This window comes from Micromys minutus (genome assembly GCF_963924665.1).
Source record: "Micromys minutus genome assembly, chromosome: 5".
Lineage (NCBI taxonomy): Eukaryota > Metazoa > Chordata > Mammalia > Rodentia > Muridae > Micromys > Micromys minutus.
The window spans coordinates 68173360-68190237 of NC_137974.1; the positions used below are offsets into that span (position 1 = coordinate 68173360).

Here is a 16878-nt window from a genome sequence, read left to right on the forward strand (position 1 = left end):
CTAGTTTTTACACATTAGATCAGGGCCTTGTCTATATTCTTACTTTTCAGATTTTTGTTCTAAAATTATGCGCCTGACTATTAAGGTTTGAGGCACTTGTGCTGGGCTGTGTTGCTTCTACCTCTGTTTGCTCTTACGCCATAACACTCTTGTCAGAGTTGTGGCATGCTCGAAATCTCTGTTCAACCCCCTTCTCCTTGGGAATTAATACAGGCCAGCACTTTAAAGTGGAGCTGTATCCTCAGGCCTCTCATTTTGCTTTTTGAGATAAGATTTAATTAAGTTGCCAAGTTTGGACTTGAACTCACTCTGTACCCCAAGCTATTCAAACTTGTGGTCCCCCAGCCCGATTCCCCAGAATAGCTGAGATAACAGGTCTATACCTTCAGGCCTGCTTCAGATCTTCACTGAGTTGTAGGATGCTGGTTAAGCACAGGTTTGTTATTTAGTTTCATCTTCCCCGAATACTAACTGAAGTAGCCCTTTTAAGTTTTAGAGCTCCCCTTTCCTTCTTTATTAAATTTTGTGTATTGTTTTGCCTGTATGTGTGTCTGTGCATCATATGTGTGTGTGGTACCCACGGTGATCATAACATAACACCAGATGCTTGGATCTGGAGTTACAGGTGATTATAAACCCCTGTCTGGGTGCTGGGAATTGAACCTGGGTCCTTTGAAAGTTATTTCTGATGAATAAAAAGGCCAAAGCTGGGTTTGGCCCAGATGGGCAGCCAGACACTGAAGGCAGGAGAGAAAGCCAGAGGGAGTCCATTAAGACAAGAAAGGCCTCTCAGGCCTAGGAAGGATGGACTACTCCAACCCTCAGTGATGCTGGAGCAACACTAATGTCACATGGGAAACGCAGGTTTCCAGGCACCTCCCAAGACTCTTGGATTAGAAATCTCTGGCTTCTGGGCCCCACTCTTGTTAAACAAAAGAGTACAAAAGGTGTTGGCTGAAAGTCCTTTTCTGCTCTGTCCCTTATTTGTTGCATCTCCCATGGTGCGCTCAGAAACTTAAAATTGAGGTGGGTATCATTGGGCAGGAGGACAGGGGGGAGCCCAAGGAGGGGTTGGGACATGTGTGAGTGGCTCACGGGAGTGAGTGAGCAGCAGGAAGAATCTCATAATAGTCCCTTTGAAATCTTCAGCTGGAGGACACTGTTAAAAGCTGTTAGGAAGGCCTGGACAGGACACCTAGGATAAGGGACCAGAAGATCAAAAGCAGTGTCCATAGGTGACTTTGAAGCTGCCAGGGACAATTACCAGTGCTGTTGAAGGCGACTAAGTGAACCTGAAGCAGAGGTAGAGTTCAGCTTCGCAGCACTGGATGCTTTTCCTGTAGCTTGTTTGTCCCTGGAGCATTTTACTGACCTCTCCATCCCTCATCCCCAATAAACCCATATCCCCAACTCACTCTGGAGCATGGTGGAAAGCAATTTGAAAAGGTGTGCTACATTTAACAATGACAACTAGATACATGCTAATCCTGATTTTGGTGTGTGTACAAGAGTAAGTTTCATCCACAGAACTTACATCCAAACAGGGCAATGCCAATGTTTGCTTACCAGCCCAGGACTGAGGAGGTAGAGTCAGCAGGCTTCGCAGAGGTTGCTGACTAGCTAGGCTTGCCAAATTGTTGAGCTCCAGGTTCACACACACACACACACACACACACACACACACACACACACTTTTGCAGTCTCTCCAGTGGTTCTATTTGAATATAAATGATGTAGTAAGATTGTTCTCTCTCTCTCTCTCTCTCTCTCTCTCTCTCTCTCTCTCTCTCTCTCTCTCTCTCATCTCTCTCTTTCTCCCTCCCCCTCTCCTCCTCCTCCTCCTCCCCCTCTCTCCTCCTCCTCCTCCTCCTTCTTTCTCTCCCTCTCTCTTCCTCTCTCTGTCCTTTTCTGCCCAAAGAAAAAGTTTGGGCAGCATTGAAACTGCCCAATGAAACCAGCCAGGACAACATTGGAAGGTAGCTTGTGAAGTCACTTCGATCTCACAGGAAACAGAAAGGAAAATAATTTCAGAGGTGTACTGAGAGCAGTTGTTTGAGCAGAGAGGGAGAAGTGTTTTCAATTTCAAAGATAAATTTGTCCCAGTCTTGATATATTGATCGCACCTTTCATTTCAGATACAGTATTTAGTCTTAGCCAGGCAACCTAATCATTTTAGAGCTTGGAATCTGGAACCAGCCTAACCTGTGTCTGGAATGGGCTGCCTCCTGGGGACTTTTCATATGAGTTAAGTGACTTACTATAGAGAGAGTCTGTTGCCTGGCATGGTTTGCACATGCTTATACAATGCTGCTCAGAGTATTAGATTTTAAAAAGAAAACATGAAATTGGGGCTAGTTTGGGAAAATATTTTTAATTTTTCATCTATTTTTTTTTCTTTCTCTGCCCTCAAAGCTAAAATACTTACAGGTTCTCCTTTGTGTCCTTTAGGGCCAACGGACCCTGGAAATCCAGGCAGCCCAGTGTCACCCTGTCAAGAAAAAGCAGAAGTCCTTGAGCTCAGAGTCACTTATCCCACAGAATCCCACCCTTTCAGGGTTTCAGTGACGTTCTGAATCTAATCAGCCTGTCTTCCTAACACGGTGTCTTTGCTCTCCTCCACGCCTTAGGCCCTAAGAAATCCATAACATTTCATTAGGACATTTAAAATTAATGTGGAACAATGCTAATCACTATTCAAGGACAGGACACGCAGAGGAGAAAAGAATTATAGTTTTGTTCCGGTGTACCAAAACCATTATTTATTTATTTATTGCATTTATACAACCCAACAGTCTGCTCTTGTTTCCTTCTGAGAACTTATTTCTTATTTTAGGTGTGGGGGGAGGGAGTCAGTGATCACAGAAAGGAAAGGGGATCTGCTGGCTGTCCTCAGCCTTTTTCCTGTGGCTTAGATGAAGACTGTGGACAAAGGCTGTGAATCTTGCTGACTTGGTGACAGCAGCTTAGAAATGTCTAAGATATCCTGCTCAAAAACGTTGAGGAGGGATTTGTATTTGACACAGAAAGAATATTTTCAGAAAATGCGGTTGGAGAGAGCTTCCTTGTAGGCGGGAGTGACATGGTGGATGGACATCAGAGCTTTAGCATCTTAATTTTTAAAGAATTTACCAGCATCCCCAGCCAACCACTTGATTCTTAAGTTAGACATAGCCCCAGACCACAGATAGTTCTGAACAGTTTCCTTCAGCCTGAGGTAAATTTTGTAAAACAGTGTTTGCTGTTGTATCTTTCTTAATCTTTTAACTTTCAAAGATACAAACCAGGAAGTAGTACGTGTCAAACCTTTCAATATTAAATACTCAAAATGAAAGAAATTGAAGAAAACCGTGGAGAATAAATTCTCCACATCTCCCTTTGGATTTTTATTCCAGAGAGAATATCTGTCTTGAGTTTAGTAATTGCCTTCCAGTCCATGTTTTCTAATTTTAATCTGTCTATAACACCATAAGTAATAAATTATTTTGACAATGTGGGATGGATTCCATAGGGAGTTATATTGCATTTAACTTTCTTCTCAGAATACAAGAGAAGAGAGAAACTCAGGCATAGGAGACAGCATAAAATTAATGTGCAGAGGCAAGAAGGTTACCCAATAGGCATTGTAGCTTTCGTCTGTTACAAACATGGCTTCACTGAATGTTTTTTAGTGTAACAATGTATCTGTAACAAAATCTTCAAAGAACAATACATGAAATTACTTCAGCCTTAAAGTCTTTGGCATATTTATATATTCCTACCAAAATTCGTATTTTGGCATTTTCATAATGGATACACATGAGCATTTTTGTATTAACTATCTTTCTTGACTTATAATATTGATTTGGTTAAAAATGTTAAGCCTTTGTACTAATTTTTCATACTTCTAAGCTGTAGGCAGTCATATGAAAGTCCCGTATGAGAAAACCACATAAACTTAAAAAGTCAGTTCACACCTACCTCATTTGCAAAAGGAATAGCTCGATGGGCTGGGCAGACAGTCAATTCACAGACTAATGTGTATGTGTGTTTGTGTGTGTGAGTGTGTAGCACTGGTTCCTAGCTGTCCTGGAACTTACTTTGTAGACCAGGCTGTCCTCAAACTCAGAGATCACCCTGCCTCTGCTTTCCAAGTGCTGGGATTAAAGGCATGCACCACCCAGCCCAGTGAGCATGTATAATTTACACCAGTATGTCTTACAGCTTGCTCGTCTGTAGGCTGACTACATCCTTTTTGTAGTGTTCCTGTATGACCTATACATTCCTAGCCTTTTCTCTGGGCTCCTTTGAGTTTTCAGCTTAAGAATGAATAAGTTCTGTGAGGTAATAGTTGTGAAATGTAAAGTGGGCTAGCCATATTTCTTCAAATATTTATTTACTTTGTATGTGCACAGTAGCATGTGCACATACACACCTGCTGGTCTACATGTGTGCCACGTGTGCATGTACCCAAGAAGCCCAGAAAAGGGTGTGATATGCTTTAGAGTTATAGGCCGCTATGAGCTGCTCCTTGCAGGTGCTGGAAACTAACTCTAAATCCTTAGTAAGGCAATAAGTGCTCTTAGCGTCTGAGACATCTTTCCAGTCACCCGACATGTTTTGATCCTAGCAAAATACATCTTTGTACATCCCCAGCTGTGCTTTCCTACATCGGAAGTGGTAATGGGTGTGTTTTCTAAAGATAGTAACTTTTATATAATGTAGGAAGGTAGAGAAGACAGTGATCACTTTAGGCACCAATGTGTGTGTGTGTGTGTGTGTGTGCGCGCGCGCGCGCGTGCGCAAGTGTGTATGTGTGTATAGTTGGTTTGTAAAACTCTAAAGTGACCTACATTTCATCCAACAGGTTTGTGGTATCATCCCCACTAAACAGGCATCAAGGAATAAAACCCCTAACAAAACAGACTCATCTAATTCAGCAGAAATAGAAAGGAAGTGAATGGGGCTAGACATTACTTATAAATACACAGCTGTTCAAACTAACAGATTTAAAGAGTACTGTTAAGTCTTCTCTTCTACCTTCCAACTCAAGTCTGCTCCCTTCAGAATTATGGGGGTTGGGATGCACAGAACAAGACTAGGAATTGTGACAGCTCTTTCAGAAACAAGTTAAGTGAGAGCTCCTGAGCAGAAGGTGTAAAGCAAGCAAGAAAAAAAAAAAAAAAAAAAAAAAAAAAAAAAAAAAAACACACACGCACACACACACACAACAAACCCAAAACCCCGAGTGTTTATTGGCAGCCTAATTTGCATCAAGAATTGTGCTTCTAGGAAAGTTCATCTCATTAGCTTTTAATCTTTCCATCAATTCTTCCTATAGATGATTACGTCTGCTTTATGTACTGGGAACCTAATGCCTAGTGTATGAAGGTGGCTTCCCACGGTGACAGAACAGTTTATGTCGCAGCGAACTTTTGATTCCAAAGCTTATGTTCATTCAACCCTTCAGTGGTTCTCAGCCCTAACTGAGTGTCCGAATCACCTCATGTGTATTTAAGCAATAGAGATACTGGTCTCTCTTTCCTTGGAGGCCCTGTGCATGGGGCTCCAGTACCCTCTCTTGGTGCGTCTGTGTCCAGGCAGGGTTTGGAACCCCCTGATCATATCACAAGCATAAGCAGAGATGAACCTAGGAGTTTTACATCTTCACTGTGAAAGACACAGGTCTTAAGAGCCAAGAGACTGATCCAGAACAGGCAGGAAGTGAGTGCAAGTGTCAAGCTGACTTCTTTCTTCTGGCAGCTGTGACACTTAGGTTTTCTGTGTGGGCTTGATACATGGTTTACTGGCAGGGCTGTTCCTTTGCTAATGATAAGTTAAAAAAATACTTTAATGGGTACATTGATATCACGCACAGAATCAAGTTCCCTGTAGACTCTACCAGACAAATCATTTATTTGGGTAGGAAGATGGAACAGATACGCTCTCGGCTTTTTCTAATTCCACTTAACATTCTGAAGCAATTAAAAGGATTCCAAGCGGTAGGAATGGTCCCTGGAGTTTGAGATACACCTGTTTTACAGAATCAAATTTCTCATCAGCAAGGTCTTAAGAATTTCTAAATGACATATGTTTGCTAATGAAGAGGACAACACAGAAGCCAGCTGTTCTGTTTCAAGAAATGATTCATCACTTAAATTCTTTAAGAGCATCACACCCCCACTTCTCCACTCAGCTGTCCTGTGTGACAAGCTTAGCGTCCCTGTGCCCCCAGCCTGCATATGCCCAGTAGCAATTACTTAAAATGCAATCCATTTGTGAGGTTGGGATATGATTCCATAAGGTGTTGCTTCACAGAAAATAGCATTGTTCAAAAATCCAAGACACAGGAGAGACTTGGATTGCTATAGAATTATTTTTTTTAAATCGTTTTTCAGAATGTCGGGGTTTTATTTATGAGTCCCGAAGAATTTTCTTCTTGAATGGCTCGTCTATAAGGAACTTACTGTTCTTGCTGAGATGATCTTTTAGCGATTTTTCCTGGTGAGAGATACACAATCTTTTGAATAGATTGGCTGTGCTGATTTATAAAGCACAGAAGTCATATTTCTTGGACTTGTATCGCAAAGTATCATGCCCTCAATCAAGAGAACTTTTACTGGGTGAATGAGGGAAGGTAGCTCTCAGAGGCCATCTGCCTTGAGAGTATTTTCAAGCCTTCATATTCCTGCCTGTAGATTTAATGTGCATTTTTTTTATTTTTAAATTTTTCCTCTGACCTTGCCTCATCCACAGTCCAAGGTCATCACGGTTTTACAATCAAACTGGAATATAGTGATATTTCCTGTAGAGAAGTTAATCTGCCCTCTTTATAACTAATAAAACTGGACTTCCAACTGAGGACAAAGAAATGTTTTAGTTTGAAAACTCTTTTTGAAACAACTGCTTGGCTAGATTACTATAGGGAATGAGAAAACCTCACCAAAGCAAAAGAAAACACTCCCATGACAGCCTTTGTTTTAAGTACAGAAAATCAATGAGCTTGATCCACAGGCGTTTTGCTGTTTGTAACTTCGTATGGTTTTGGCTACCTGCAAGAATTTTAACCCATCCACCTTTCCTTCCCTCCCTCCCTCCCTCCTTCCTTCCTTCCTTCCTTCCTTCCTTCCTTCCTTTCTCCTTCCTTCCTTCCTTTCTTTCTCCTTCCTTCCTTTCTTCCTCCCTCCCTCCCTCCCTCCCTCCCTCCCTCCCTATCTCCCTCCCTCCTTCCCTACTTTCCTTCTTAATTAAAAATTGTTAAGAGCCCGACTGCAGTCCTCCATCCCCATCTCCCATCCACTCCCCCTCCATATCCATGATCTCACGTGGATATCAACCAACCATGGCATATCAAATTGCAATAAGACTAGGCACCTCCTCTCCTATGAAAGCTGGACAAGGTAACCCAGCAGGCAGAAAGGGTCCCAAAGGCAGGCGTCAGAGTCAGGGACTGCCGGTGGTCCCGTTGTTAGGAATTCCACAAAAAAAAAAAAAAAAAAAAAAAACAAGCTTCACATTGTAACACATGCGCAATGGGCCTAGGTCAGGCCCAGGCAAGCTCTCTGTTTGGTGGTTCAGTCTCTGTGAGCCTCTAGGAGCCCAGGTTCGTTGATTCTTGGGTTTTCTTGTGGGATCCTTGACCCTTCTGGCTCCTACAATCCTTCCTTTATACTATGGTTTTTCTACAAATCGTGTAATTCTTTCGCCGTTTGACCATCATTAACCTTGTTTCTCCTGACACCACGTTCCTTCCCTTGTAGTGTGCCCCTGCTCAGTAGCGCCCCCAAGGGGCAGCATCCAGCAGCTGGTCAGCAGGCAGGTAAGGCTCCTGCTCACAGTGACTGCTGCCCCTATAAAGTGCTTAATCACTTTCAACAACAACAACAACAACAACAATTACCTTTTCTCCTTTGGGGCCATCAGCTCCGTGCCCACCAGTTCCCTGGGTAAAACAAACAAACAAACAAACAAATAAATAAATAAAATTTAAAAAGCCAATTGTTTTTAATGCATTCTATCTTGAAAATGCTAGTCAAATGTTAGTACTTTATCAACGTTTGACGCGTTGGCAGACATTGTTGTGTTTCTTATTTTATTCCTGTTAATGTAATTAACATTTAGCCCGGTTAATCTCTCCAAAGCTGGAGACCCTGTCTGGTTTGTTTGTTTGGTTTTTGGTGCTCTCTCTGGGAGAAACAGCACAGCTCCAAGAGTTCCTTCTCCAAATACACACCTGCCGGCCTCAGGCACATTCCAAGTCACCTGCTCTTTCTACTCTCAAATATTTATGGCCTTAATTTGACTCAACCCGAGCCTGTTGTCACACAGAAAAAGCAAATACAAATTGCTAGGAAGCACTTCAGCTGCTGGATCCTCTGTGTGCCTAGAGACCCTTATTAAACACCGAAGGGAAGGGCAAGCTCTCATCCCTGAATTTCCACAAGTTTGATCCAGAAAATCCTCACTCCTCTAAGCTGTGTGGAACCTGTAACCCCAGAACCGCAGCCTGGTGACCCCAGGCTCTGTCTAGGACCAAACGCTCATCAGTCAGTCCTCCCCCCATCTGCATGGTAGCGATTGTAGAACTGGAGATGACATGTGCTTGTGGCTCATGTTAACCTCCCAAGTCTGAACACTGACCAGTTCCGACTGGAATCACACGCTGGAAAGCCACATGCAGAATAGGTCACCCAAATGGGGCCAGGACTTTTCCAAAGTGGAGTCCTTGCATACATGTCACTGTGTTGGCTGCTGGTGGCTCTTTTGTTATATGTCATGGGAACATATGCTCTTGTGTTTTGAAGGATACCTGTGGTACTGGATTTAATGAGCTCTATAGTGAGTGGCTCCTGAGGTGCCCTTGCCTCTCTCTGGGCTCACTCTTCTGCTTCTGCATCTGTCTCTGTTTTAGGCGTCTCCTCTCCTTCCTCTCCACATCTAACTGTAGAAGGTCTGTCTTTCTTAAGACCTGGTCCAGGCTCTCTCCTTAAGTGACTCAGTGCTTGCTCTCAGGGATTCATGTCTAAGGCCACAGTCAAGGCATTGTTTAAACAAACGTGAGTTTCTAATGCTTGTCATGTCTCTCCCGACCTCAGCTTTAGACTTGTGTATCTAATCCTAGAAGCAATTCATACCAACAGATTAAAAGATGAAATGAAAACACACATACACACAGTCAATTGAGAGGAAAAGACACGGGGGTGGAGGAAGTAACAAGAAGTTTAACATTGGTTAATCCGGAAGAGAATGTCAGCAGCTACCTTTACACAATGTATTTCCGAAAGTTTTTTTTTTTGTATGTGTGAATAATAATTTCTATTTTACAATTGAAAAAAAAAGTTAGGATAGGAAATCTGCACTTATTCCTCTTGTCCAGAGAAGCTTTCTCTCTCGATCTCTATTGTCTTATTTCCCTCCCCCACTCCCTTTTTATTCCTTTTGAGGCAGGGTCTCCTGTGGCTTATGTGGTCTCAAACATATTGTTTAGCCATGCCTGGCCTTAAACTCCTGACTCTCCTGGTTTTACCTCACTAGTGTTGGGATTACAAGTACAGGCCACCATGCCTGCCTTCGGCCTTTTGTTTTTAACATCTGACATTCAGTTGGCCATCCAGTCTAACCCTCTTCACACACCCAGAGACAAACTCCAGAGATCTCTTGATAGCACTGGTCATTTTGACATGGTGCCTGTCACTGTGTCTAAAACATCGGCGTTCCCCCCACTAACTGTACGTTTGCTTGTGTAGTTTTAGGGATGGGTATTGGAATGCGAATTTACGTAAGATGTCATGTATTTATACGTGGTCTTTATATTTTGAAACTCCATGTGCTTGGACCATAAAGCAGAGGAACATGCCATGGTGTATGGCTTGCTAATTTGCCTGCTCAGCTGAAGAATTCTGGGTGTGAACAATATCCTTTTGTTCTCACATGGGAAGTGTCAAACATTGGAACCATTGTCAGACAGGAGAACTCAAGGCTACTCTCATTGTTCAAAGAGAGAATTTCTTGTTGGAACACTTTGTAGTAAACACAGATGAGCTTAATCAATGGAAGTAGCTATATCTATCATCAATCTATCTATCTGTCTATCTATCTATCTATCTATCTATCTATCTATCATCTATCAGTCTATCTGCTTGTCTATCAGTCTATCTGTCTGTCTATCTATCTATCTATCTATCTATCTATCTATCTATCTATCTATCTATCTATCTATATATCTATCATCTGTCTGTCTGTCTCTTCCAAACAGTAAACAGTCAGCAGCAATTCCCTATAGCTGAACTAACGAAAAATACCAAGGACATGAACTCCCTGGCAGAAGATGGAGTCATCACCCCAATTCAAGTTCATGCGTTTGGAAATATGCTCCAATATCCTAGGCATGGGAAATATAGGAGTTATTCATTGAGGACTGCAACTGTGAACCTGATTCACTTAGTCATATGTAGTCACATGACTCCCAGGAATTCAGAACGTGAACTGAATTTGACAACATGGTGGCAGATATAACTAGTTACACGATGAAGAGATCACTACCTTCATGACCACGTCTCCCTCAGCCAGCTTTTTTTTTATAGAACTCAGGACAATCAGTTCGGGGATGGCACCGCCCACAATGGGCAGGACTTTCCCCCATTAATCAGTAATTGAAAAAAAATTTCTTACAGCTGGCTCTCATGGAAACATTTCCTCAGCCAAGGCTTCTTCTCTGATGGCTCTAGCTTGTCTCCAGCTGACATTGCTTTATATAGCCTCGTTGCATTTAATTTGGTATTTGAAAAGACCTTGAACGTCTGTTTTGGACAGGAGTTCGGCGTTCCTTCTAGTCTGTTCGGCGTGAAGCTATGCTTTGACATATGGAAGGAAAATGCATCATTTTGCCGTCTTGTGTTTTGGATCAACTGTTTGGAGAAAGGAACGCTGGAATTGGTAGCTTAGAGGCACTGCGTCAATCCCAGCAGCTCAGACTGAGCCTACTGATGTGTGTAGATACAATAGCTGAGCATTTTCAATGTAGATCTTCAAAACCGTGTCAAACGTTTATCTGCCCCTCCCTGCAACCCAGTACTCAGTTTCCACAGATCACACTTTCCGTCCATGTAGGGAGCTCAGGACTTTAAAAGCTAATGGAGCCTATCAAATTTTTACTAAAATTCCCAGAGCTGAAGACAATGAAGAAGAGTTTGGCTGGGCAGGGAGCGGAATTCCCTTCAGGGGAGAAGTGTACTCCGCATTAACGCTGCTCTGTAAACATCCCAACAGGACGAGAGCAGCTGCCCGAAAATTATTTCCGTGATAGACATGGAAATGGGTTCTCTTTTAAATCCTTCCATCCTCAAGTGGTCACGCGAGAACGCACGTGATTGTCCTGGCTTCTCTCTCCAGTGAGTCGCTCTTGTTTTTCTCTCTCCTTGTCTTTTTTTTTTTTTAACTTTTGATTTTTGCTGTGAAGGGAGAGCTTTCTTTTATGCCCATGTTTCTTTTCTGGATGATACAGAAAATGTGTAGAAGAATAGATCCATTCTGTGCGAGGGCCAAGATGCTAGTGCAGACTGCCCGGATGAGCGATGAACCATCCAGGCTCTTAGCCTTGAGCAGGGAGGGGCATGTCGGAGGAGTACGCTACTCACCCTCCCCTGGGTAGCTGCCTCAGCAGAATCTGGGCGCTGTAAGCGGAGCTGCTGCCAGAAGATGCGCCGAGGTCCACAGCTCGGAGCAGGCATCACATAAATCAATGCCAATTTAAAAGGGAAGATTGTTTTAACCTTGGAGTGTCACTTTATATGTCTCAATACATGCTCCATTATTTAATCTCAGCCCCTCCTCTACGGTGCTCATTTGTTTTAGCCGGGCCATCAGGCATGCAACAAACTGCAAAATGCAACAACCTTACTATCCCAAACCAGATGACGGTGGCAGGGAGAATGCCAAGTGAAAAAAAAAAGTGCATCTTGCTCATCATAGCACACTCGGCACTTTGCCTTGTGAAGAAGAGATGAACACGGTGCAAAAATATTATTCAGTGTGTGTCCTGGGTGTGGGCTTCCCTATAGATCCTCTTGGGACCTCGAGGTAGGAGGCTCATCTACTCTCAAGAGGAAACGGAATAAAAACCTTCTATCAGTCAATATAGATACGAACACTTCTGAGTCAAAGTGGTTCTGTTTTATTATTGAGGGGAGAAATTAGCTGTTGTTCTCGGTCTTTACCCTATTATCTTCTGGCTCCAAAGCTACATTCAGAGCACAGGTGAACTGATGTGAGGCTCGGTTCTTTAATTGCAATGACAGTAACAGAGAGGCAATAGATAAGTCACTGGTACTGGGATGAAACTCACAAAAGTCCACACTCAGCTACTGAGCTCAGTTCCCATTACAGCAAGAATAACCTAAAAATCAACACTTCCAACTTCAGACTCGAAAATACAAAGGCTCCATATATTTTCATTTAAGGAGAAACTGACTCGTTGGTAAGAAAAAGTATATATAGAAGTAGTGTTAGGAGACCTGTAAAGATACAAACCTTAAAAGTTTTGCAAGGGCTAGCAGATATTTAAGTAGCTGAGAACCGACTTAGTGCATTTTGTACTGATGGCGAGAGTAATATAGTATGTTGCTTAAGCATTTCTAGCTGACTTGTGACATCAGATTCAAGCTATTCTCATTATTTTGAAGCTTTTATTGTACATCCTACTTTATAACAGTATATGTCATAACTAATGTCCTTACACGGATTCAATTTAGATACTCTTCGACCTTACCTTTAAAAAACTTGCCAATTTCTAATGTTTTTTTTAAAAAAGCTAGTAGCAATTTATTTATTTAATAAAGTAACTGTGGTAACACAGCACTCCCCTGAAATCTAAACAAATGAAAAGAATCATAATCTTCAATTTGTCAAGAGCAAGGAAGCATTTACTTGTTTTATTTTAAATTTACATATTATGGATTTTCTAAGCTTTCTACTAAGTTTACATAAAGTTTAACTGGACAGAGAATTAATATTTTTAAATGAATTATTTTGTCCTAGAAAACAATCAATGTGCTTTTGAGCACCAGCCATTTTCAAGACTTGGGAGCTTGGGTGGCTCAGCGGTTAAAGGCACTTGTTCTTGCAGAGAACCCCATTTCAGTTCCCAGAATCCATACTGTGTGGTTCACAACCACTAGTTACCATAACTGCCTACAAAGTTATCTGACACCTCCTGGCCTCTGTGGATATCATGCATGCAAGTCATTCACACACACACACACACACACACACACACACTCACTCACTCATAAAAGAAAATTAAATAAATTCTTGAAATTAAATAAAACCACTTAAGCTTGGAATACAGGATTCTGGACCGTGTAAACAAAAATCCAATATTGGCTACAGAAATCCACGAGGGGGCAGGAGAGATGGGTCAGTGGTTAAGAGCACTGCCTGTTCTTCCAGAGGTCCTGAGTTTAGTTCCCAGCAACCACATGGTAGCTCACGAGCGTTTATAATGGAATCAGATGCCCTCTTCTGGTGTGTTTGAAAACAGCTGCAGAGTACTCACATAAAATAAATAAATTAATCTTTAAAAAAAAAAAAAAAAACCCAAAATGAAAGTAATCTATGGGAAACAAACCCAAGAAAACAAAACACAAGTCTCTAACGTTTTCTGTGGCACAAGGTATCAATGATGAACTGGCAGGTATTGAAAGGGCCTCAACTGCTGTCATTTTGGGGCAATGAAGGATAAAATGGCACTGGTTTTCCCTATGTGATCAGATCCCATAGATTGTTCTTGAACAGTGAACCCACCAATGAGTTCATCCCTGTATTGGTGTCCTGTGCAGTTATTGATACTGTCCTAGGGTATAATCAGGAGCTACTCCTGCCAAGACAGCTCCATGGCAGCATTCAAGCTGTGGTAAAGAAGATAACAAGGTAATGACAAGCTGTTCCTACGCATCCCTGGGGAGACTCTTGTTGTTGATATGAACGTGTGCTTGAAACCTTGCTGTGGCATCTATCAGCGGCGGTGTCACCCCAAGCTTCAGACAGCAAGTTCTTTCTCTTGGTCCTTCATCATCAAACTTTGAACTACCACTTACAAAAAACTATGGAACTAAACACTTACTTTACAATATGTCTAGAATTTTTTAAATTTAAATTTGAAAACATAGTGTTTGGTATGAGGAGATGTTTTGAACATATGCGATTCTGTTTCAAGGTCTGAGACGTAAGGATCTAATAATGCTTTCTTCCTAAAAAATGTAATGACATAAAAATCTCTATGCACACAAGTTGTGGAAATAAGAAAGCTGTACCTTGTTGAGATATCCACCAAAAGGCTGCTGTAATCCTTGTAACCCAGGAGGTCCCTGAATGAGAAAATAAAAGCAAACACAGTTTTCAAAGCAATGTGTGCTATAAATAATACACTCAAAGTCCATTTTGTCAAATATCTTAATGAATAAAGAATATCATGGAAATGAACCTGTAATCAGATTCCTAAAGCTTTTGTTTTTCTAGTTATGTCTTATATGAAGCCAAAGTACAGTCCCAAGCGGCAACAGGAAACATTGGCAAGCTCAGCCGCCATCAAACTCTTTATTAGAAGAGATTCCATTCCACCCACGAGGCTATTCCAGCAGGACTTTGTAACGTCCGTTTGTTTTCTGTGCTTTTTTGTAGAACAGAAGGAGCACTTTACAGAAATGCATGCTACTACACACGCTGTTAACACAGAATATGGAGAAGTATATTTTTTTCTATTCCTTTACACTTAGGAATGTTGTTTAAAATGGGATGCTCATGGAGTTTTAGACCAGGAAGAGACATGTAAAATCTCACTTCTGAAACGTTTTAAGAGTGGCTGTTTTTATTGTCCAGCTCAGTCTGGATGGTATACAAGAAGTAAGGTAGCTGCCCATCTCTAGTGCCTTCCAGAAAGGGATGGAGACAAGAGTTCTCTAAGGGCTACAATTTTGGAATAAAACACCAAGTTTACCATTGTTTTATGAAGAAGCTTAAGACAAGGTAGATTTATCTATCTCAGACATATTTTATATAGATCATCTAGACCCCAAAATCTAGGAGGGGAAAAATTAATAAAGAGGCAAAGTTCCCCCCCTTTTAACTTAAAATAATTAGATGACTGAACAAATTAAAGAGCCCCATTATACAAAGATTATTTTTAAAAAGAACTTGATTATTGAAATGTGAAGAAAAAATTTAAGGAACAATTTCTAGCTACATTCTGATAAAGGTAACATCTCAGGAATGTGGGTGTACTTAATGCTGGTTAACATTTACACCAGGTGTTCCCTATATGTGGCTTGTGATTGGAGATTATTTTAATATAGCATATTAGCTTTGTGCCAAGAAACATAAAAGATTTGAGGATGGGGTGATAAATGCCTGGGAGCAAGTTGGTGCAATTCTTGAGAAAGTAATAGGACCTGCAAGTAATGGAGTCGGCTGTGATCAGAAAGACAAATGGGGATGTTACCTTGCTGAAATAAATAATTTAAAAGGGAGATAATGTCAGGAGTGAATTTTCATGACATTATATACATTCAGCCTTGAGTAAAATATTCTAGGTCTGTTAAATAAAATAATGAAAGCAACCATTGAAATGAGGGTGGCTGGAGATTTTCAAGTCAATATGTGTAAGTTAATAACTTATTCTTGAAAGCTAGGAGACAAGTTATCCCATACACATTGATCTTTCTGAAAATATACATGAAGCAAGGAGGAATGAAACACTATGAGTAGCAGCATTAACAGTTGGTTGAGGCACTAGGAGGTCTAGGTGTCAATTATTTAGTGTGTGTATGTGTGTGTGTCCATGATAAGACCCTTTATATCCATGCCTTCTTTTATTAGAAAATGCAAAAAAAAAAAAACCAACCAAGTTAAGAAAAAAAACTATAGAATAAAACTAACCAACCAATCAAACAGACAACAAAAAAAGCATAAGAAACACATATAAAAACAAAACTCATAAAAACCTCTCAATCAGAAACCATAATATACAACAAAAAAAGCAGTAGGATAAATAAAATGGCCCAAACAAAAGAATATGAGAGAAAAACGGCATCAGGTAAGAGGGATCCTCACCGGAGGGACTGACTCCTTCAGACTGACCTGTGGACATGCTTGTGAGGCATTCTCTTAGTTGTAATTGGTATAGGAGGAATTAACCCACTGTGAGCAGTACTGTCATTAGGCAGATGGGCTTTGGCTGTGAGAAAGCTAGCTGAGCTAGACAAGGAAAGCCAGTCTGTAAGCCGTTTCCTTCCATTATCTGTTTTAGTGCCTGCCTCTGGGTTCCTGTTTTGGCTTCCTTTGATGATGAACTGTGACTTGTAAGTCAGACACATATTTCTGCAAGTTGCTATTGTTTCTGGCGCTTTTTTTTCTCAGAGCAACGGAAAGCAAACTAGACAAGTACTCCAGCACCCCTTCCATTCCCTCACCCAGAGAAAGCTTGACTCCTAGGAGGCCTGTCATAACCAGGCTCACAGGAGTTACAGGCTGCAGTCAGAGATAGAAAGACCAGTTACTACCAGAGATAACCAGATGGCAAGAGGCAAGCACAACAACATCATAAACAACAGAAACCAATGCAGCTTGGCACTGTCAGAACACAGTTCTCCAACAGAGCAAGCCATGGATACACTAACACACCTGAAAAGTAAGATTCTGACTGAAAAATCCCATCTCATGAAGATGCTAGAGGACCTTAAGGAGGACACAACTCCCTTAAAGAAATACAAGAGAACACTGTAAACAGGTAGAAGCTCTTAAAGAGCAAACACTTTAACAAATCCCTTAAAAATACAGGAAAACACAATCACACAGGTGAAGAAATTGAGCAAAACTGTTTATGATCTAAATTAAAAATGGAAAGAGAAG

At 41.3% G+C, this 16878-nt stretch overlaps 1 protein-coding gene across 1 annotated transcript in view; it reads right to left on the reverse strand.

Moving 5' to 3' along the window:
* COL19A1 (collagen type XIX alpha 1 chain) overlaps positions 1-16878 on the reverse strand; it is a gene marked incomplete at both ends in the record, with an annotated part of 301963 nt that overhangs the window by 58775 nt on the left and 226310 nt on the right. The window contains 3 exons of the mRNA XM_080916766.1: positions 2426-2488; positions 7877-7918; positions 14286-14339. Coding sequence (XP_080772892.1) covers positions 2426-2488; positions 7877-7918; positions 14286-14339 — 159 coding nt within the window. The remainder of the gene's footprint in view (positions 1-2425; positions 2489-7876; positions 7919-14285; positions 14340-16878) is intronic.